Source organism: Hyaena hyaena, unplaced genomic scaffold (assembly GCF_003009895.1).
Source record: "Hyaena hyaena isolate Hyena2069 unplaced genomic scaffold, ASM300989v1 scaffold_544, whole genome shotgun sequence".
NCBI classification, from domain to species: domain Eukaryota; kingdom Metazoa; phylum Chordata; class Mammalia; order Carnivora; family Hyaenidae; genus Hyaena; species Hyaena hyaena.
This window is the reverse complement of record NW_024081176.1, coordinates 923,552-947,109: the sequence shown is the minus strand read 5'-3', so window position 1 is coordinate 947,109 and position 23,558 is coordinate 923,552. Positions and strand designations below refer to the sequence as shown.

The 23,558-nt window shown below is 36.5% G+C and overlaps 1 protein-coding gene across 2 annotated transcripts in view; it reads right to left on the bottom strand.

Moving 5' to 3' along the window:
* The window catches only part of SELENOF (selenoprotein F), a 59,748-nt gene that overhangs the window by 3,667 nt on the left and 32,523 nt on the right, over positions 1-23,558 (bottom strand). For both annotated transcript variants that reach the window (XM_039255751.1, XM_039255750.1), the window contains exon 3: positions 22,011-22,074. In XM_039255751.1, coding sequence (XP_039111682.1) covers positions 22,011-22,074 — 64 coding nt within the window. The remainder of the gene's footprint in view (positions 1-22,010; positions 22,075-23,558) is intronic.

Below are 23,558 nucleotides of genomic sequence, written 5' to 3'. Positions count from 1 at the left end.
GTGCCTCCCACTCCTGATTTTGTCTCCAGTCATAATCTCATGGTTTGTGACATGGAGCCCTGCTTGGGACTCTCCCTCTGGCCCTTCCCTGCTTGTGTGCATGTGATCTGTCTGAAAATAAATAAACTTAAAAACAGCAACAAACCAAAACAAATAAAAAAAAAACAACAAACCAAAACACTGGAGAAAACTGTCAAACTATTTGGGGAAAAAAGTGGATATAGGCACCTGTTTTTCTATCTTATATCTAATATAAGGTATAGAAATATAGAATATAAATTATATATGTATATATAAATCTAAATCTACATGGATTAACATTTTCAATTCATTCAACAGATATTTATTGCATCTCTAACGGTATGCCAGACAGCAGAGAGAAAGCTATACAAAACTTGATTCCTGCTCTTATGGAGCTTATAGTTCGGTGAGGAAGAAAGATGCTAAACAAGTAATCACGCTAATAATTTCAGCTGTGAGAAGTAGGAGAGGTTTAGAATGCTGCCATAGTATTTAACATAGACAACTTGAATATGGAATATAAAATTCCTTTCCTAATCATGACCAGATATGCCTCTATAAAAATGAGAACTTCAGGATAGCTAAACACCACTAGAAACAAAATTAAAATGGATATACCTAGGAAAATAATGCCTAGCATGTAATGTAGGAAAGAGTTCTTAATAAGAAATGCATAATAAGTGGAGAAATGGACTGGGGACAGGAGCTTGTCACATACGAATGGTCAATAAACATTTGAAGTAACAGTTCAACCTCACTGAAAATCAAATGTCGAAACAATGAAGTACCTACCTCATTCAGGGTGACAAGTTAAAAATATTTAGGGTTAGAGGGGGTGGAGAGGATTTTTCTGGGGGTTAGTTGTGGAAGAAATATAAATGGACACATATTTCCTGAGAAGTACTTAGGAAAATGAACCTGCAGTCCTAAAATGTACATATTCTTTAAATCTGGAAGTCCCTTTCCAGGTAGTTCTTTATCCTGAGGAAATTATATACAGTAATGCAAAGATCTGCAATATATAAGGTCCTGCTAACCAAGTCTAGAAATTTGGGGAAAAAAAAAAAAAACCCTAAACTTCTAAAACTACAGGTTAAATAAATTAACATGGACTACACTATAGAATGCATCCAATCATTAAAAATTAGTGACATCGAAGCAAACTCATATTTGGAAATAAAGCCAGAAGCAGTATACAAAATCTTAAAAAAAAAAAAATTAAACCAGCAAATATAAAATACCTGGCACAATATACGGAACAGTTTTTAAAAAAGATGTTACCTATTATTTAACAGGGGTTATATCTAGAGGGTTATATCTAGAGTACAGGGTTTGAGAAGTTTTAAATGAATGCTTTTCCTTTTTGGGTTCTATATTTTATCAATTTTTTAGTAATGATGTTATATTGTCCAAGTTAAATTTAGAACACACTTTTCTAAAATACAAGTGAGATGTCTCATTTAGATAATTGATAGTTCTTGGGGCGCCTGGGTGGCTCAGTCGGTTGGGCATCTAACTTTGGCTCAGGTCCTGATCTCACAGTTCGTGGGTTTGAGCCCTGAATCGGGCTCTGTGCTGACAGCTAGCTCAGAGCCTGGAGCCTGCTTCAAAGTCTGTGTCTCTCTCTCAGAAATAAATAAAACATTAAAAAAAATTTAGATACTTGATAGTTCTTAAATTCGATATACATGCCTTTGAAAACATTTTTTAAACTTAGAATTAACTAGCAATAACTAGCACTATACACATTTCATTTCTTATATACCTGCGTTTAGGACACTCAAACGAAGAGTGATAAGTAGTTTTTAACGTTAGGAACTTGTCAGAAAAGACTCAGGTGTATTTCCCCTACAAAATTTAGTTTAAATAAAATTGTTAGTCTGCTTATTAGAATTTCTTCTCTATTAACTTCATCCTTTAGGATTTGTCCAAATATTATGCAGACTCCCGAATCCCCAAACAAAATAATCTCATGATCTCCTGTTGCATTTTACACCATCCCTTTGGCAAAGGCTGTATGTACACCTGTGCGAAATACTGTAGCTCCATGTGTTCCCTACTGCATAAGAAACCTCTCCAGGAAAAAGGACTATTTTTTGTTTTAAAGGTTTTTTTCTTTTTTAGTTCATTTATTTGAGAAACAGTGTGAGTAGGGGAGGGACAGAGAGAATCTCAAGTAGGCTCCCCCCATCAGCATAGAGCCAATGCAGGGCTTGATCCCACAAACCATGACATTGTGACCTGAGCGGAAATTAAGAGTTGGACACTTAACTGACTGAGCCACTCAGGTGCCTGGGGAAAAGGACTCTTCTTATTTATTTTTTGTATCCATTTAATAGAGCCTAGCACATTTAATAATGTTCATTCACTAGATTTTACTTGGCTGAAATAAATGAAGAAATTTAAATTTAATGTCACTAATGACTATTTTCATTAGTTCTTTGTTTTTTGCTAAGCAGAGGTCTATAAGGCTTCCTAATTTTGAATGCGGGCATTATCTGTTAAATACTCTGGAGTAGCAAGTCACATTTTAGAAGCTGTGAATTAATCTTTTCACAGATACGTGAGTACATTTTTTAAAAAAATGTTTTATTTATTTCTAGGAGAGAGCGAGAGAGAGAGACAGCGTGAGCAGGGGAGTGTCAGAGAGAGAGGGAGTCACAGACTGAAACAGGCTCCAGGCTCTCAGCTGGCAGTCAGCACAGAGCCCGAAGCGGGGCCTAAACCCACGAACTGTGAGATCGTGACCTAAGTGAAAGTCGGACGCTTAACCGACTGAGCCACCCAGGCGCCCCGATACGTGAGTACTTTTATGTACACATGGGGTATGTGACAGTTCAAGAGACTTGCAGAACTCTTATAATTCACTCTTCAGAGTTTATAAACAAAAAAATCTTTGTTTAAAAAAGAAGATAAAATTGGGGATGATGGGAATGAATAGTCTTGAAGTTAAAGAAAAATGTTTGAATTAATGTATTTTCAAAATAAACAAGTAAAAATATAAACGAAAAAAGACCATATACTTGGCTAGATATAATGATATACCTTTGATCACATCACATGTAGTCATACAATGTACTGGTTTTAAGACGTGATTTGATTCTAAGGGCATATAGCAAGTATGGTTAAGACTTGTGCTATCACATGAAATAATAAGGAATGACAATTTGATGTTTTCCTGTTGACAAAAATAACTATTTGAATCAGAATGTATTCTAAGCAAAAACGTCACCATCATATCTAGAAACAACAATGCTAGGAGAACAGCCAACGACAACAAACAGTAGAACTGAATTCTCAACTTTGCTCAGGACAAGTTCTGGGCACCTAAAAGAGTATATTCTGAAATAAAGGAAATTTACTATTGTATGCAAAACATCTGGAGTGTAGAATTAGTGGGTCCTCCCAACAAGACAATTTAAAAGCACTTAAAAATATTCAAAGAGCAACTTAAATAGTTACAAGAATTTGAGGAGACTAAAGGTACAATAATAAAGACAAGAGAAACTAAAAATATGACTTTTTAAAAAATGTTTTGTTTAGGGGCGCCTGGGTGGCTTAGTCGGTTAAGCGTCTGACTTTCGCTTAGGTCGTGATCTCGCGGTTTATGGGTTCGAGCCGCGCGTCGGGCTCTGTGCTGACTGCCAGCTCAGAGCCTGGAGCCTGTTTCAGAGTCTGTGACTCCCTCTCTCTCTGACCCTCCCCTGCTCGTGCTGGCTGTCTCTCTCTCTCTCTCTCTCTCGCTCTCTCTCCTAGAAATAAATAAAACATTAAAAAAATGTTTTATTTCAGAGAGACAGAGAGAGAGAAAGCAAGAGAGAGAGACAGACAGCCAGCATGAGCAGGGGAGGGTCAGAGAGAGAGAGGGAGATACAGACTCTGAAACAGGCTCCAGGCTCTGAGCTGGCTGTCAGCACAGAGCCCGACGTGGGGCTCGAACCCATGAACCGCGAGAACACGACCTGAGCCCAAGTCAGACGCTTCACTGACTGAGCCACCCAGGCGCTCCTAAAAATATGACTTCTTAGTCCAGAATGATAAAGTCAGAAAAAGAATGTTTGAAGACTATGAATTCATTAGGAATATATTAGCCAAAGTAAACACAGGCTTTTCGCCCAAATTCCATTTGTCAAAAGTAGGGACACCCTTGAATTAGATAAGTTTCATAAATCCATTCATTCACTAAATAAATATTTGAACTCCTCTTAATACGAGGAGCAGTATTAGATAGATTCTGGGCATATTAATGACCAAAAAATTAAAATTCTGAGCTTTAAGTAAGGAGTTCCTGGTTTGGTAGAGGCAAAAGACCAGTAAAGCAAATAAATACATTATGATGTTAAATAATAGAAACTGCAGAAGATAAAGGAGTGAAAAATTCTGTCCAGAGGTCATACAAAAACAATGTTGGACCTAAGGTTTGCCACACAGCTGAGAAGGGGCCCAAGTCTGGAGGAACATGCAACGTGTGCAAGGATTTAAGAGGTCAGAGTTCAGAGAACTGCAAAGAACTAGAGATAAAAACTAGAAAAATTAGAAAAGAGAAAGCACGTTGCAATGGGTCTTCTATGATGCTACTGAGTTTGACAGTTATTCTATGTGTGATGGGGAGCTATAAAATCTTTTAAGCAAGAGAGCCACAGAAATCGAATATTTAATGGAAAAGGTCTTTTTGGTAGTTGTGTAGAAGACACAATAGAAGAAAGAAAAGGGAACCGTGATACCTAGACCAGATAGCAAGTAACTAATCCTTCTGGAGAAGGATGCCAAAGGCTTGATTAAAATCCTAGAGAAGTCCAAGAGAGTGAGATTTGAAAGTTCGTAAGGAGAAGAGGAGACAATTTGGTAAGTAACTGCATATAAAGTGTGAAAGAAGTGAAAGGTTAATCATGATTTTGCTTGGGATATTGCCATTTGCGGAAAGAGGACCGAACATGGTATACTTTCAGAAGAGGATTCAGTTTTTGGACATGCTGGGTTTAAGGCCTACCAAAAACATGGGCCACAGCCTGCAGGATTGCTGGCAATGAAGAATCTCAGGATCCCCCCCACATGTACGTTCTACATTTAACAAGATCTTCATATGATTCATACGTACACAGGCTTAAAGTACCTATGAGACCACACAAACAAAAATGTCCACTTGTAGTCAGAAATGTGATTTCTGGGGCACACTGGGTGGCTCAGTTGGTTAAGCATCGAACTTTGGCTCAGGTCATGATCTCACAGCTCGTGGGTTTGAGCCCCGCATAGGGCTCTGTGCTGACAGCTCAGAACCTGAAGCCTGCTTCCAGTTCTGTTTCCCTCTCTCTCTGCCCTTCCCTGCTTCTGCTCTGTTTCTCTCTCTCAAAAATAAACAAACATTTAAAACATTAAAAAAAAATGATTTCTAACAACATAAAGGTGTGACCTAAAGATACAGGAGTCATCAGGTAAATACTATAATTGGATCCTAGGGAGTGGGACATTCAAGAGTGTTTGAAAAGAAAATATAAAGTTAGATCCTGACTACAACTAATGTTTGAAAGGTGGGTGGTAGATGAGATGCCAGGAAAGGAGAATGGAAAGCCTGTTAGATATAGGAGAAACTAGGAGGTAAGAAATTCAAACAAATGAAGGGAAGACTGTTTCAAATGTTAGAGTTAAGTAAGATTTAAGAGTCAGGAGGTAAAATGATAGAAAGAGAAGCCAGAATGTCATAGGTAGAAGAATGGCAGCAAATAAACAATTTTGCATATTATGAGTCAGACTGCATCATAATTGACGTTATTGATTTAAGCTGTTTTTTAAAGATGGCTAATAAGAGTATTAGAAATACTACTAGAATATTTCTATTTCTAGAAATAGAAATTTTATTAGTAATAAGAGTATCAGAAATGCCTGATTAGTAACTGAAATTTATTAGCTAAAAAGAATATATGATACAAAAACAATACCTACCATTTAACATCCTCAGTACTGAAATAGTGCTTGATACACAGTAAGCACTCAATAAGGATTCAAAGAAGTAGTGAATGGTTTACTTGGTATTTGTTGGCGCCACACGCATACTAAGTGATTTATGCGTGGTGCTTAATCCTCAAAACAATTTTATAAGGTAGATATTACATTACTTTAAACTTTTTCTGCCTCCAAAGGTATATTCTTATTTTAAAAAAAATTAATGTTTGAGAGAGACAGCAGAGAGAATCCCAAGCAGGCTCCACAGTGCCAGGGCAGAGCCCAACACAGGGCTCAAACTCATGTACTGCAAGATCACGACCTGAGCTGAAATCAAGAGCTGGACATTCAACTGACTGAGCCACCCAGGTGTCCCTAAAGAAATATGATTTTTTTTTTTTTAATGTTTTATTTACTTCTAGGAGAGAGAGAGAGAGAGACAGCGTGAGCAGGGGAGGGTCAGAGAGAGAGGGAGTCACAGACTCTTAAACAGGCTCCAGGCTCCGAGCTGGAAGTCAGCACAGAGCCTGACGTGGGGCTCGAACCCACGAACTGTGAGATCATGACCCAAGCGAAAGTTGGACGCTTAACCGACTAAGCCACCCAGGTGCCCCAAGAAATATGATTCTAATATGGAACTGGCAACTATGGTCTGAGGGCCAAAGTCCAGACTGCTGCCTTAGTAAGTACAGTTTTACTGGAACAAAGCCACACTTATTCATTTAAATACTGTAGTATGGCGGCTTCCATACTACAAAACAGTTCAATAGTTGTAGCAGAGAACTTGTTGCTTGTAAAGCTGAAAATTTTTATTATCTAGCTTTTCATGTAAATTTTTTTGGATACCTACATATGCTTAACATTATAAGGCTTATGCTTGAGAAGGAAATATCCTTATTACTTATGCTACCACAAATGATAAAATAAATCATCAGGTCCACTCCAAAGTGACTCCTCCCCTGGGGCAGTGGAGAGATAACCCCTCACACCAGCACACCTGTAGTGGTTGAACAGGGAGAAAGTCCTGTTTTGTGGAGTGCTTGTAGCTGTGCCAGAGAGCCTAACTGCAGACAACTAGGATGACTGCTGGCCCCACCCACTGATGAGGCCATACCAGCTACGGTGGGATCTCTAATAGCACAGGCGACAAGTCCTGTTCGGTGAGGCCACAGGAGGCAAAGTGGGTGACTTCAATCAGCTGTACGGAAGGCAATCCCAGCTCAACCATAACAGGAGGGCACATGCAGCCCACAGAGGGGACACCCATGGAGCACCTGATTCTGATGAAAAGAATGGACTGCACTATAGGGCACCACAAGACCACTTCTACACAAGGTCACTGCTTTCAAGGCCAAAAACTGTAGTTGACTATCTAATACAAACAAATATAGAGTAAGACAAAATGAGGAGACAGAGGCATATGCCCTAAATGAAAGAACAAAACAAAAATCACAATGAAAGAGCTAAATGAAACAGATAAACAATACGCCTGATGAAGCTTTAAAGTAAAGCAATGGTGATAAAAGATACTCACTGGACTTGAGTAGATGAATACAGGGAGAATTTCCACAAAGAGTAAATTTTAAAAAGAGCCCGTCAGAATTAAAGAATTCAGTAACTAAAATGAAAAATACACCAGAAGGAATCAACAGATAACAGAATGCAGAAGAATGGATCAGTGATCAGGAAGACAAGGTAATGGAAAAAAAAAAAATGGAAAAAAAAAAAATAGTTGAAAACTTTCCTAACCTGGGAAAGGAAACATCCAGATCCAGAAAGCATGCAGAGCCCCTAACAAGATAAACCAAAGAAGTCTGCACCCAGATGCAGAATTAAAATATTAAAGATTAAAGATAAAGAATCTTAGAAGCAGCAAGAGAAAACAGTTACAATCAGGGAATCCCATTTTTCACCAGAAAATTTGGGGCCCGAAGGGAGTGGCATGCTATATTCAAAGTGCTGAAAGGATAAAAAACCTTCAAGAATAGTCAGTAAGGTTATCATTAAGAATAGAAAGAGAAATAGTGTTTCCCAGACAAACAAAAGTTAAAGGAGTTTATCACCAGTTAACTAGTCTTACAAGAAATGATAAAAGGCTATGAGAAGAAAATTAGGAAAGGAAAAATTCTCAAAGGTAAAAGCAAACACACAGTAAAGGTGGTAGATTAAATACTTTATAGCCAACATGGAGAGGTGCCTGGATGGCTCAGTGGGTTAAGTGTCCAACTTCAGCTCAGGTCATGATCTCAGTTTATGGGTTCAAGCCCTGCGTCGGGCTCTGTGCTGAATGCTTACTCAGAGCCTGGAGCCTGCTTCAGATTCTGTGTCTCGCTCTCTCTCTGTCCCACGCTCTCTCTCAAAAATAAATGTAAAACAAAAAAATTAATTAAAGCCAACATGGAGATTAAAACACAGAAGTAGTAAAATCAACTACATCTACAAAACTTAGTCAAGGGATGGGTGCCTGGGTGGCTCAATCGGTTAAGCATCTGACTTTGGCTCAGGTCATGATCTTGTGTTGAGTTTGAACCCCACACTGGACTCTCTGCTGTCAGCACAAAGCCTGTTTCAGATCCTATGTCCCCCTTCTCTCTCCCCCACTCATGCTCTTTCTTACTCTCAAAAAAACAAAACAAAACAAAAACAAAAAAAACCCCATAGTGCTCTTAGTACATGTTTGAATGCTTTTTTAGCATGTTCGAATGTAAATAGCCATCAACTTCACATAGACTACTATATACATGTTATATATGAAATCAACGGTAACCAAAAATAAATCTGTGATATACACAAAAAATAAAAAAGAATCCAAGCATAATGCTAAAGAAAGCCATCAAACCAAAAGGGACCAAGAAAAGAACAGAAAACTACAAAACACAAAGCAATTAACAAAATGACAATACATACCTAAGAATAATTAATTTAAATGTAAATACACTAAATGCTCCAAACAAAAGACACAGGGTTACTGAATGGGGGGAAAAAAAAAGACCCATCTACAGGTGGTTTACTGGAAATTCTTCAGACCTAACGACCTACAGAGTGAAAACTGAAGGGAAGGGTAAAGATATTCTATGCAAATACAAGTGGAAAAAAAAGTTGGGGTAGCAGTACTTTTATCAAAGCCTGCAGCAAGAGATAAAGGGCATTACATTATGATAAAATAATCACTTCAACAAGAGTATTTAACAATTATAAATATCTCTGCACCCAAAATAGAAGCACCTAAATACATAAAGCAAATATTAACAAAGAAATTGGTAATAATACCATAGGCAATTTTAAATATCCTACTTACATCAAATCATAAAATATTTGGACAAAAAATCATGAAGGAAAAAGTGGCTTCGAATGACACAGTAGACAGACCTAACAGATATATGCAGAATATTCATTCAAGTGCACATGGTACATTTTCCAGGCAGATCATTTTTGGTCACAAACAAGTCTAAATAATTTTAGCAGTCTGAAATCATGTATCTTTTCTGACAATAAAGGTATGAAACTGGAAATGAATTACAAGAAAAAAACTTGAAAAAGCAAAACACATGGAGGTTAAAAAACATGCTAGTAAACAACTAAAAAAAAAAAAAATCGAGGAAATAAAAAATATATGGAGACAAATAAAAATGGAAACCCAATGGTCTAAAATCTTTGAATGCATCAAAAGCAGTTCTCAGAGGGAAATTTAGAGAGATCTAGGCCTACCTCAAGAACCAAAAAAAAAATCTTGAAAAACCTAACATTACACCTAAAGGAACTAGAAAAAGGAAGAACAATCAAAACCCAAAGTTAGTGGTAGAAGGGAAATAAAGATTTGAGTAGAAATACATGAGATAGAAACAAGAAAATAGAAAAGATCAAAGAAACCAAAAGCTAGTTCTCTGAAAAGATAATTAACAAACCTTTAGTCAAGAGAGAGAGGATTCCAGTAAAATTTAGAAATAAAGGACAAAGAACAACTGTCACCACAGAAATAGAATCATAAGAGAATATTATGAAGGATGACTAACTTCCCAGCAACATACAACCTTCCAAAATAGAATCAGGAAGAAAACAGAGTATGTATTTGAACAGACCAATCATCTGTGATGAGACTGAATAATTTATTATTTCTTTTTAAGAGCAAGAGAGACAGAGCATGAGCAAGGGAAGGGCAGAAAGAGAGGGAGACACAGAATCTGAAGCAGACTCCAGGCTCTGAGCTGTCAGCACAGAGCACGATGTGGGGCTCCATCTCCCAGACCGTGAGACCGTGGCCGGAGCTGAAATCGGACACCTAACCGATTGAGCCACCCAGGTGCTCCGAGACAGAATAATTTAAAAACATCCAACGAACAACAACAAAAAAAGTCTAGGACCAGATGGATTCATAGGTGAATTCTATCAAACATGTAAAGATTTAATATCTATTCTCACACTATTCCAAAAAAAAGAGGAGAGGAAGGAAAGCTTCCAAATACTGTATATTCTATGAGGCCAGCATTACCCTCACATGAAACAAGAAAACTACAGGCTTTTATTCCTGATGAACACAGATGCAAATATCCTCACCAAAATATTAGTAAACCACATGCAACAATACACTAAAAGGATCACCCATTATGATCAAACAGGATTTGTTCCAAGGGTGCAAGAGTGGTTCAATATTCACAAATTAATGTGATATGCCACAATAAAAAGAAGTATACAAACCATGTGATCATCTCAATAGATGCAGAAAAGGCATATGACAAAATTCCACATCCACCCATGATACAAACTCAAAACAAAGTGAGTTTTAGAGGGAAAATACTTCAATTTCAATACTTCATAATACGGACCATATATGAAAAGCCACACAGCTAATATCACACTCGGTGGTGAAACACTGAAAACTTTCTCTCATGAACAAGACAAGGATGTCCACACTCCCCACTTTTATTCAACCTAATACTGGAAGTCCTAGTTGCAGCAATCAGACCAGAAAATGGAAGGCAGCCAAATTGAGAAAGAAGTAAAACTGTCACTATCTGCAGATAACAGGATACTTTATTAAAAAAATTTTTTTTTTGAGAGAGCTAGAGCATGAGCATGGGAAGGACAGAAGAAGAGGAAAGCGAGAATCTTAAGTAGACTCCATGCTCAGGGCAGCTCCTAACCCGGGACTTGATCTCATGACTTGAGCCAAAATGAAGAGGTGGATGCTTAGAACTGACTGAGCCATGCAGGTGCCCTGACATCATGCTTTATATAGAAAACACTGAAGACTGGAGCACCTGGGTGGCTAAGTGAGTTAAGTGTCTGACTTCGGCTCAGGTCATGATCTCACAGCTTGTGAGTTTGAGCCCTGCATCGAGCTCTGTGCTGAAGCTCAGAGCCTGAAGCCTGCTTCAGATTCTGTGTCTGTCTCTCTCTGGCCCTTCCTCACTCTTGATCTCTCTCTCAAAAATAAACAAACATTAAAAAAAAACCCACCACTACAGACTACCAAAAACAATTTGAATAGATAATTTCAGCAGTTTCAGGATACAAAATTAATACACAGAAATTGGTTTTGTATCTTATACATTAACAATGAAGTAGCAGAAAGAAAAATTAATAAAACAATTCCATTTAAATTGAACCAAAAAGAATAAAATACCTAGGAACAATTTAACCACAGACGTGAAACACCTATACTGTATTCTGAAAACTAGAGGACACTGAAGACAGAATCTGAACATGACAAAAAACATATGGAAAGATATTTTATGGTCATGAACTTGGAAGAGTTACTATTGTTAAAAATGTCCATACTACCGACAACAATCTACAGATTCAATGGAATCCCTATTAACCAATTAATATTAACCAATTATTAAAAAACCAATAGTGTTTTTCACAGAACTAGAACAAATAATCCTAAAATTTTCGGAACTGCAGAAGACCTTTAATAGCCGAAGCAATCTTCAGAAAGAAAAACAAAGCTAGAGGTAACACAGATTTCAAGATAAAGCTGTAGTAATCAAAACAGTATGGTACTGGCACAAAAACAGACACACATATCATGGAACAGGACAGAGAGCTCAGAAATAAACCCATGCTTACACAGTCAATCTATAACAAAGGAGGCAAAATATACAATGGGAAAAGTATCTTTAATAAATGACATTGGGAAAACTAGACAGGTATATGCAAAAGAATTAATAAACTGGACCAGTTTCTTACACCATTCACAAAAACAAACTCAAAATGGATTAAGGACCTAAATGTGAGACCCCAAATCAGTAAACTCCTAAAAGAAAACACTGGCTATAATCTCTTGGATACTGGCCTTAGCAACATACTTATGGAAATATCTCCTCAGGTAAAGGAAAGAAAAATAAATTGTTAGGACTACACTAAAACAAAAAGGATTTGCACAGCACAGAAAACTATCAAGAAAACAAAAGGGCAACCTAGCGGACAGGAGAAGATCTGCAAATGACATACATGAGAAGGGGTTGCTATTCAAATTATATAAAGAAATTACATTAACACCACCAAAAATCAAACAATCTGATTAAAAAATGGGCAGAGAACCTAAATACATTTTTCCAAAGAAGACATACACAGGGTAGGCACATAAAAAGATGCTAAATATCACTAATCACCAGGTCAATGAAAATCAAAACCATAATGACATCACCTTACACCAGTCAGAATGGCTAATATGAAAAAGGCAAGAAATAACTGTTGGCTATGATGTGAAGAAAAGGGAACCCTCATGCGCTGCTGAAAACAGTATGGAGGTTCCTCAAAAAATTAAATAGAAACACATATGACCCAGTTATACCCAGTTACACAGGATATTTACTCAAAAGAAACAAAACCACTAATTTGAAAAGATATATGTACTCTCTTTGATTACTGCAACGTTACTAATGATAGCCTAGATGTGGAAGCCACCCAAGTGTCCACGGATAAATGAATGAAGGAAGTATGGTATAGAAGAGTTCTGGTCCAAAATGGGAACTCAGAAGATGCTGAACTCACCTTCACCATGGACACACCCAAAAGAACTGAGGGCTAAAGGAAGAGTTTCCGCACAGCACAAGATAGAGACCACACAAAGAATGGCAGGAGAACAGACACTAAGGAAGGATACTCTTTCCCGACACAGGGAACTACAGTGAGGAGGGAGGGTACTGAGGGTTGAGCAGATTTGTTGGCCCTGTGACATATACACTGCGCCACTGGCCCCTAGGCCATGGTGGCCCTGGATCCCCTGAGGCACAGAAAAAAAGCCAAGGTTTAAAAGACAACCAGAACTTAAAGGAACTAGCTCCAGAACGTTGCCAAACAGTGAGGAAGCTGCTGGAACTCTCTCTGGGTCAAAAGAGCGGGTGAGCGCCATGGTTTACATTTCCTTTCCACTGTGACAGTGCAAACAAGACCAAGGCCCCCATCCCACACCAGCTAGACACTCTGGGGTATAGGGGAAAAAAAGGGTTTGCTAGAATTTAAAGATCCAGCACTGGAATGCTGCCAGATGGTGGAACTGCTGCTGGTACTCTCTCCAGGCTGGAGGGGTCAGGCAGTACCATGTCTTATGTTCTCCCTCCACCTGAATAGCTTGGATGGGAGAAGAGTCCAGGTACCCTAACCAGCCTGCTGCTTCAGTGAGCCCCAGAGCCCACATTAGCCCCACCCACCCCACCAAGCAGCTCTAGCTCTAGCACAGCGTACCCTGGGACACCCTAGCTGGTACTCACTATGGATCTAGCAGTTGATACAACTGCTCCAAGTTATACAACACTCCGAGCCACACCACTTTGGCTTCAGATGGCTTCCTACAGCACCCCTGGCACAGAGTGCACTGGGGCCTCCTGGTTCTCACCTGCTTCTCACCTGCTTCAGCTCCGGGAACCCCCAGCCCATGCCGACCCAGATCCAGTCCCCTGCCAGGACACTCCCTGCACAGAGCACTCTGGGACACCCTGGCTTACACTCGCTTCAGCTTCAGCTGCCCTCCCAGGGTGCTTTCTGCCTGGAGAGCCCTGGAACAGCAATAACCAACATCTTCTGTGGTTTCGATGTCCTTCCAGGGCACCCTCTACATGAAGAGCTCCAGGACCACCTTGACCAAACCCACTTCAGCTACAGACATCCTACCAAAATGCCATGTATACAGAGTACCATGCGACCCCCAGGCTCATGCCCCACCTTGAATCAAGCTGCTTTGCCAGGGCACCCTCTGGAGAGCCCCAGGACATCCCAGCATGCACTTAATCAGCCTCACAGTCTACACAGGGGAAGACAACAGAGAAGACCATTCTTGCAAGTTTAGAAGTAGTTGTTCTGCATAACTCACAGAAACAAGCACAGAAAATAAAGTAGAGAGACAGAAGAATATGCTCCCAATAAAAGAATAAGAACATCAGGAAAAGAACTGAAACATAGATAAGCATTGTGGTTGATAGAGTTTAAAGTAATGATCATAAAGATGCTTACTGGATTGCAGAGAAGAATGGAAGTAAGCGAGAACTTCAAAAAGAGAAAATAATAAGAACCAATTAGAGTTGAAGAATACAATAACTGAAATGAAAAATACATTAGGAGGCATGAACAGAAGGTTAGCAGATGCAGAAGAATGGATTAGTGATCTGGAAGACACTAATTGCTACGGAAAGCAACTAAGCTGAACAGCAAAATGAAAAAAAAATTTAAAGAGATCTTTTTTAGTGTTTATTTTTGAGAGAGAGAGAGAGAGAGAGTGTGAGTGTGGGAGAGGCAGAGAGAGAAGACACAGAATCTAAAGCAGACTCCAGGTTCTGAGCTGTCAGCAGAGAGCCCGAAGCAGGGCTTGAACCCATGGACCACAAGATCATGACCTGACCTGAAGTTGGATGCTTAACCAACTGAGCCATCCAGATGCCTCCAAAAAGAATTTTAAAAATGCACAGATGGGCACCTGGCCAGCTCAGTCTGAAAAGAGTGTGACTCTTGATCTTCGGGTCATGAGTTTAAGCCTCATGTAGGTGTAGAGATTACTTAAATAAAACTTTAAAAAAAAAAAAAAGGATAATTGGAGAGTAAGGAATCTCTTTGACAACAGGTACTGTTTATAGCAAATATTTGCCTTACATGGGTCCCAGAAGGAGAGAGAAAAAGCAGAAAACTCATCTTAAGAAATAATAGCTGAAAACTTCCCTTTAGGAAGGAAACAGACATCCAGGTTCAGGAAGCACAGAGAGTTCAAAACATCTAGTTCTCCTTAGACGAACCAAAGGAGATCCACACCAGGACACAAAATAATCAGAACGTCAAAGGTTTAAGATAAGGGAAAAATGTTAAAGCAGCAAGAAAGGGAACAATTATATACAAGAGAAACTCTATAAAGCTATCAGCTGAATTTTCAGCAGAAACATTTTAGGCCAGAAAGCAGTGGCATGATATAATCAAAGTCCAGACAAGGAAAACAAAAAAACCCCACCTACAACCTAACACCAAGAGTATTCAATATGGCAAGATTATCATTCAGAATTGAAGCAGAGACCAAGAACTTCCCAAGCAAAATTAAAAGAGTTTATCACTACTACACTAGCCTTACAAGAAATGTTAAAGAGACTTCCTTAAGTGGAAGAGGGCAAAATTAAAAGTAAAAAATCAATAAAGAAATGTAAAATTTGACAATACGTACATAAAACCTGGTTGGAAGAGTTAAAAAGTCTTTCAGAATGTGCTGGAACATAAGGGGCCATCAATTTAATACAGACTGCTATAAACTTAGGATATTATATATATACTTCATAGTAACTGCAAACCCAAAACTCAAAACAGATACACAAAAAATAAAAAGAAAGCCAAGCAAATCACTATAGACAATAATTAATCAGAGCAAGGTAAGAATAGAAACAGAAGAACTATAAAAAACCAAAAGAATAATAAAATGACAATAATAAAAATAAAAATTACTTTAAATGCTCCAATCTAAAGACCTAAAAAACCTGGATAAATCATCCTGGCAGAAAATCAATAAAGAAAAAGCACCTTTGGATGACATATTAGACTGGATACACTTAACATATCTACAGAACATTCCCAAACAGAATACACATTCAGGTGCACAGGAAACATTCCTCAGGATATATCACATTAGGCCACAAAATAAGTCACCATTTATTTAAGAAGACTGAAATCATATTACAGATCTTTTCTAATCACAAGGAAACTAGAAATAAGTCATACTAAAACGAAAACACACAAATACATGGAGACTAAATGATGTGCTTCTAAACAACCAATGTGTCAATGAAGAAGGCAAACAGGAAATAAAAAAATACATGAAGACAAATGAAAAGGAAAACATGATGGTTCAAAACCTATGGGTTGCAGCAAAAGCAATTCTAAGAGGGAAATTTATTTTTATTTATTATTATTATTTTTTTTTGAGAGAGAGAGAGAGAGAGAGAAGGATGGGGGGTGTGGTGGGGGGAGAGGGAGAGAGAGAAGTGAGGTTTGAGCTCATGAACTGTGAGATCATGACCTGAGCACAAGTCAGATGCTTAATGACTGAGCCACCCAGTTGCCCATTAACTCTCTATAGCAATATAGACTGACCTGTAAACATGACAAGTAAAGCCCCCAAACAATCTAAACTTACACCTAAAGTAGAAAAATAATAACAAACAAAACTCACTGTTAGTAGAAAATAAAAATCAAGATTAGAGCAGGAATAAGTAGACATAAGAACACAACAGAAAAGATCAATGAAACCAAGAGCTGGATCTCTAGAAAGATAAACAAAATTTATAAACCTTTAGCCCTACTCATCAAGAAAAAAAGAGGACTCAAAATCAGAAATGAGAGTAGAATAACCACCACCACAGAAAAGAAAAAGATTTTAAGAAAATACTATGAAAAATTATATGCCAACAAGTTGGACAACCTAGAAGAAACTGAGAATGTCCTAGAAACATACAATCTTCTAAAACCCCATCAGGAAACAAAACAGAAAACATGAACAGACCAATTAACTCTTAAGGTAACTGAAGTGGTAATCAAAAAACTTCCTACAAACAAGACTCAAGGACCAGATGGCCCCAAAGGTGAATTCTACCCAACAATTCAAGATTTAGTAACTATTTTCAAACTATTCCAAAAAAGGAAGAAGGAAAGCTTCCAAATGCTTTCCACTATATGTTACTCTGATACCAAAATCAAAGACACTACAAAAAAAGTAAATTACAGGCCAATATACCTGATTATCATAGATGCAAAAGTCAGTCCTCAACAAATTATTATTCATTCAACAATACATTTAAAAGGATCATTCACCACAGTCAAGTGGGATTTATTCTAGGAGTTGCAAGGAGGGTTCAATATTCACAAATCAGTCACTTTGGTACATCACATTAATGACAGAAATGATAAAAACCAAATGATCATCTCAACAGAAACAGAAAAACCGTTTTTTTACAAAGTACAACGTTGTTCATGATAAAAATGGTCAACAAAGTGAGTTTAGAGGGATCATATCTCAATATAATAAAGGCCATATCTAAAAATCCTAAAGCTAACAACGTACACAGTGGTGAAAGCTTTTCCTCTAAAATCCAAAACAAGAAAGGATGTCCACTTTTTGCCTTGCCACTTTTATTCCACATAGTACTGGAGGTCCTAGCTGCAGCAATCAGACAAGAAAAAGAAAGAAAAGGCATAAAAATTGTTAAAAAGGAAGTTAAGGGGCACCTGGGTGGTTCGGCTGATTGAGCAACTAACTCTTGATTTCAGCATAGGTCATAATCTCATTATTTCATGTGATTGAGCCCAACATGAGCTGATAGCACAGAGCCTGTTGGGGATTCTCTCTCTCTCTCTCTCTCTCTCTCTCTCTCTCTCTCTTCCACTCCCCCCCAGCTCGTGCGTTTTCTCTCTCTCACAAAATGAATAAACTTAAAAAAGAAAAAAGTAAAACTGTCACTATTTGTAGATGAAATACTATATAGAGAAAAACCTAGATATCACCAAAAAACTATTAGAACTGATGAATGACTTCAGTAAAGTTTCAGGATATAAAATTAATAATGCAGAAATTGGTTATATTTCTATATATTAACAATGAAGTAGCAGAAAGGGAAATAAAGACAATAATCCCATTTACAACTGCACCAAAAACAATACTTAGGAATAAATTTAACCCAGGACATGAGAGACCTGCACTCTGAAAAGTATAAAACATTTACCATAGAAATTTAAGATGATATAAAAAAAATGGAAAGACATACCATGGTCTGGAAGAATTGATATTGTGAAATGTCCATACTAACCAAAACAAACTACAGATTTGACACAACCCCTATCAAAATTCCAAAAGCATTTTCACTGAACTAGAACAAATCACCCTAAAATTTGTATGGAACCACAAAAGACCCTGAACAGCGAAAAGCAATGTTGAAACTGAAGAACAAAGCTGGCTGTATCAAAATCCTAGACTTCAAAATATGCTACAAAGCAGACTAATCAAGAGTATGGTGCTGGCACAAATACAGACACACTGATCAACAGAAGAGAATAGAAGCAGTAGCTTATGCACAGCAAAGAAAACCATCAGGAAAATGAGAAGGCAACCTACAGAATGGGAAAAGATATTTGCAAATGATCTGATAGTATCTTAAATATATAAGACTTATTTACAAAAAAGACAGATGACAGAGACACATGAAATTGATGCTGAACATCACTAATCAAGGAAATGCAAATCAAAATCAGAATGAGAGATAACCTTATACCTATCAGAATGGTTAGAATCAAATGGAAATAACAAGCGTTGGTGAGGATGTTGGGGAAAAAAAACTCTCATGCACTGCTGGTGAGAATGTAAATTGCTGCAGCCACTTGTGAAAACAGCATGAAGGGTCTTGAAAAATTTAAAAATAGAAATACCATATAGTCAAATAATTCCACTACTGGGTATTTACCCAAAGAAAACAAAAATACAATTTAAGAAAGATATATGCATTTCTATGTTTATTGCAGTATTATTTACAATAGCCAAGATAGGGAAGCAACCCAAGTCTCTAAAGAAGATGGAACAGGTATATAGGGAAGGTAGTCAATGGTATTGTAATAGCACTGTATGATGACAGATGGAAGCTCTGCCCATGTGAGTACAGCATAATGTATAGACTTGTCATCACTATGTTGTACACCTGAAACTAATGTAAAATTGTATGTCAAATACATTTTAATTAAAAAAAAAGTACAGAATTCACAATGGACTATTACTTAGCCACAGAAAGAATGAGATCTTGCCATTTGCAACAACATGGATGAATCTAGAGCAATTAAGCTAAGTGAGATACGCCAGAGAAAGAAAAATACCGTATGATTTCACATATATGTGAAATCTAAAAAAATAAAAAGAAATAACCAAAAAAAGTACATAGACTTTATAATACACAGACTTTATAATACATTAAAAGACTTTAAATACATAGAACTACTGGATGCCCCAGAAGAAGTGGATGGGGGGAGCAATGGGCAAAATAGATTAATAGAGTTAAGAGCTACCAGCTTCTAGTTATAAAATAAGTCAGATAAAAAGTACAGCATAGAGAATACAGTTAGTAACACTGTATAACACTTATGGTATGAGGACTATACTTATTGTGGTTAGCACTGTGGAATACAAAAAATTGTCTAAGAACATGTTGTACACATGAAACACTATGTCAATTATACTTGAATAAAATATTAAGCATTACTGAAGTATTCATACTGCCCTTTCTACTTAAACAACCACAACATGGAAATCAGAAGAATTTTTTTTTTTTTTTAATTTTTTAATGTTTTATTTCTAGGAGAGAGAGAGACAGCATGAGCAGGGGAGGGTCAGAGAGAGAGGGAGACACAGACTGAAAGAGGCTCCAGGCTCTGAGCTGGCAGTCAGCACAGAGCCTGACGCGGGGCTCGAACCCACGGAACCGTGAGATCATGACCTAAGCGAAAGTCGGATGCTTAACCGACTAAGCCACCCAGGCGCCCCGGAAATCAGAAGAATCTTAAGAGCCAGACCTGGAACTGGCTTTGGAATATAATCTGGGACATTTTTCCCCACAAGCACTGAGTGGTTTAAGTTCAATAAGAGGTTTCAAAGCTTGCTTCTCTCTTCTGGAATAATTTAACATTAATTTCTTTTCTGTTTTATGACATGAGTATTTTAAATTAAGTGAATTTAAAAAATTCCAATTAGTGTAAGTATAATGAAAGTTATGATAATTCCAGAGGCTATTAGATGTTGACGACAAAGACGATAAAGCAATGATGACATGAAAATTAGTTTGGTATTTGTAGTTACTGTAATAACTGACAATGGTCCTTCATGCCCTAGAATGGCATGAATGTCTAGAATATCTTTAAGACAGTGAGTCTGAAAGTGGGAATATAATAATGATTATACTTAAAATATACCAGCTTCTCATGGACTCAGAAAACATTGGCATTATATATAATTATACTGAATATGTTTATACATTACAGAATTAAACAATCATTTTCATTTTAAATATGTATTAAATATTTACACATAGGATTAAAATCTAATTGTTTATCAAAAGGAAAAGACAGTATGACTACATGCACCTGAAGTATAATTTAACCATATATAAGAAATATATACAATTAAGTCCTACTACAAGGATTGATAAACTCCACTCAAGCTTATAAAGACTGAACTTCCAACTGTAGAAAAAAAATTATTTGTATAGACATAATAAAATCTGATAGCACAAACAGGAAGGCTAATTGTGGTATCAAAGCTACTCTTGATCTCATGAAAATCCAAGTCACAAAAGATTATTAAGAAAACAAGTCAGTAAATGTGAATAATATCATCAAAACAATACAACTGAAATGCCACTTCTAGGAATACAGCTAATCACACTATCAGTTTAGAGAACTGATATAAAAAACCAAAAGCAACTGTGGTACAATTCTGAGTTTGCTGAAGGCAAAACAAAAACAAAAACAAGAACAATTAGCATGAGAAATTTTTTTCCCTAAGTGGAAGTAGATATATTCTGTGCTACATCAGAATATATTTATTCTTTTTTTTTCCCCCAGGATATATTTATTCTAACAAAGAATATATTTAATTAGATGTGTGTCTGCTTTGGGACTCAGAAAATATTCCCAAGCCAAACTATTATTCTATTACATTTCTGTGCCAAAATGAGCAATATTTTATCATAAATAATTCTAGGTCAGCAATAAAGGGCATGTTTGAATACAGGTAATTTTATAAGATATTAAATCAAAAAAATTATCTTGCAATTAAGTGAACAAGGCAAGAAGTCACGAGAAAGTCAGGAGACATAAAAACAAGCCATATAAATAGAACACTTAGATATTTCAATTAAAAAAGCAGACAAAAAAAAAAGAACTTCTTTACTTTTAGGCAATTTCAGTTTTATAAAACTGATTTTCAAATGACAAGCCAGGACAGAATAGGAAAGACTTAGTCCAAGTCTTTTTGGACATGTAAAGCTCTACTACAGTTTGATGTCAACCAAAAGAATACATTTTCACAATTATCCTTTTACATATTTATCTTTAAAATTTCCTGTGAAGATGTACATGTATGATTTCTTCTCTGCACTTCAAGTTTTATGGTAATTAATTCTCTTTTTGATGATTTGTCACATTGTACAGGTCTATTCTCACTCCAATTGTTCCTTAGGAGGGTTTTATATAAGTGAATTTACATTTAAGATATATTAGAATGGTATGTTATTTAAGGGGATTATTATTTATATCTGTTAAAACAGAGGCTCTTGTAAAATTTATACTTGGTAAAGGAAAGGCTCTTCTTTTAAGAAAATAATCACTTCATGATGTATTGTATCATATATTATGCTTGCTTAAAGTAACCTAGTATTCAATAATTACAAAACTCTACCTCCATGAAGACAAATGTGGAAAGAATACATATACTGTTGAGAGAGTATAAAAATTCTTATTCTTGGGAATATTTAATAAAATTATTCTTGTGAAATGCTGATTTAAAATTATTAAAGTCAGAATTTGCTAGAGATAATTTTACATACCTTGGACCTGAGGGAACCTCCCCAATTTTCATCCACAAACTTCAAGGATAGCACCTGCATAAAGCTGCAAAAAGAAAAACAAAAATTTTAAAAATTGGTATATTTTTTGAAATGCAGTTATTTCACACCATAAATATTGCAGTTAAACAGATAGTACAGAATAAAATAAATGTCAGAGTTCCACTCCAATAGAAGAGAAAATAAAGGCCCATGGACATTAAGTGACAGAAGAATTTAGGTTCTACCAGAAAAAAAGACTGAAGGAGATATAGAGAATTGGTGATGAATTTGAATAGGTAAGATGTCCTTGAAGTTCTTCACAAAATCCTAAAGATTTCCTATGGATTTTTAAAATGCTATACTGAACACAGGCATGTATTCATCTATCCAACATACTTAATAAGAATTCTTTCTGGTTGCTATTAAAATTAAGCAATCAATATATTAAAATGAAACAAAACCCCAATCCAATATCTTTAAAAAGTAATTATAGTATGTACTATGTAAAGATATTATGAGAAAACCAGTAAAATCTCATTAGAAAGAACTAAAATGCAAATATTTTCTCTTAATGAAATTCACTTGAAATGAATTAAATGGTAAATATTGCTTTTCTAGCTATATAGAACCTGCACAATCTCTTTACAGTAAAAGCTCATTATGAAAAACTCTAATGTAAATATACTATTGCAATGAATTTAACTGAAATGGATTCAACAGTAAGCATCACTTTTTTTTAAGCTCTAGAGCCCATTTTTTTTTTTTTTTGTAGTGACTCGGGAATGCTAGGACTCTAAAAGGCAGGCAATTATAAGAACATACTATATTTTGTTAGCTTTTACATTTTTTTATTTGTTAGCTTTTACATTTTATTTTTACTATAGGTCCAAGAGGTAAAGATGGCTTTTACTTTTTAAGTTATAAAGTAACATAAAAATTCCATGTACTATGTATGATTATTTTCAATACTTTAAAAAAAAAAAAGCACAAAGTAGAAATTTGAAATTCATTTAATTCCACCTACCCAAGAGAATGAATTTTTAACATTTTAGAGATTCTGAGCTACATCAATAATTCTTAAATTTTTGAGGTTCACAGATACTTTTGAGAATCTGATGAAACTTTTAATTCAGACTATTCATGGACTCTCTGAAACTACTGATGAATTTCAGATTAATAACTTTAATGATCATGCAAAGATAAAAAAATACAGATTCAAAGCGGTACAGTTACCCTGATGTTTATATTTATAGCAGCATTATCAACAATAGCCAAACTATGGAGAGAGCCAAATGTCCATTGACTGGTTGAATGGATAAAGATGTGGTGTGTTTATACACAAAAAGAGTAAAATCTTGCCATTTGCAATGATGTGAATGGAGCTAGATTGTATTATGCTAAGCGAAATAAGTCAATCAGGGAAGGGAAATACCATGTGATTTCACTCACATGTGAAAAAGAAACAAAACAGACGAACGTCTGAGAAGGTAGGAGGGAAAATGAGAAGGAAACAAACCAGAAAAAACACTCTTAACAACAGAGAACAAA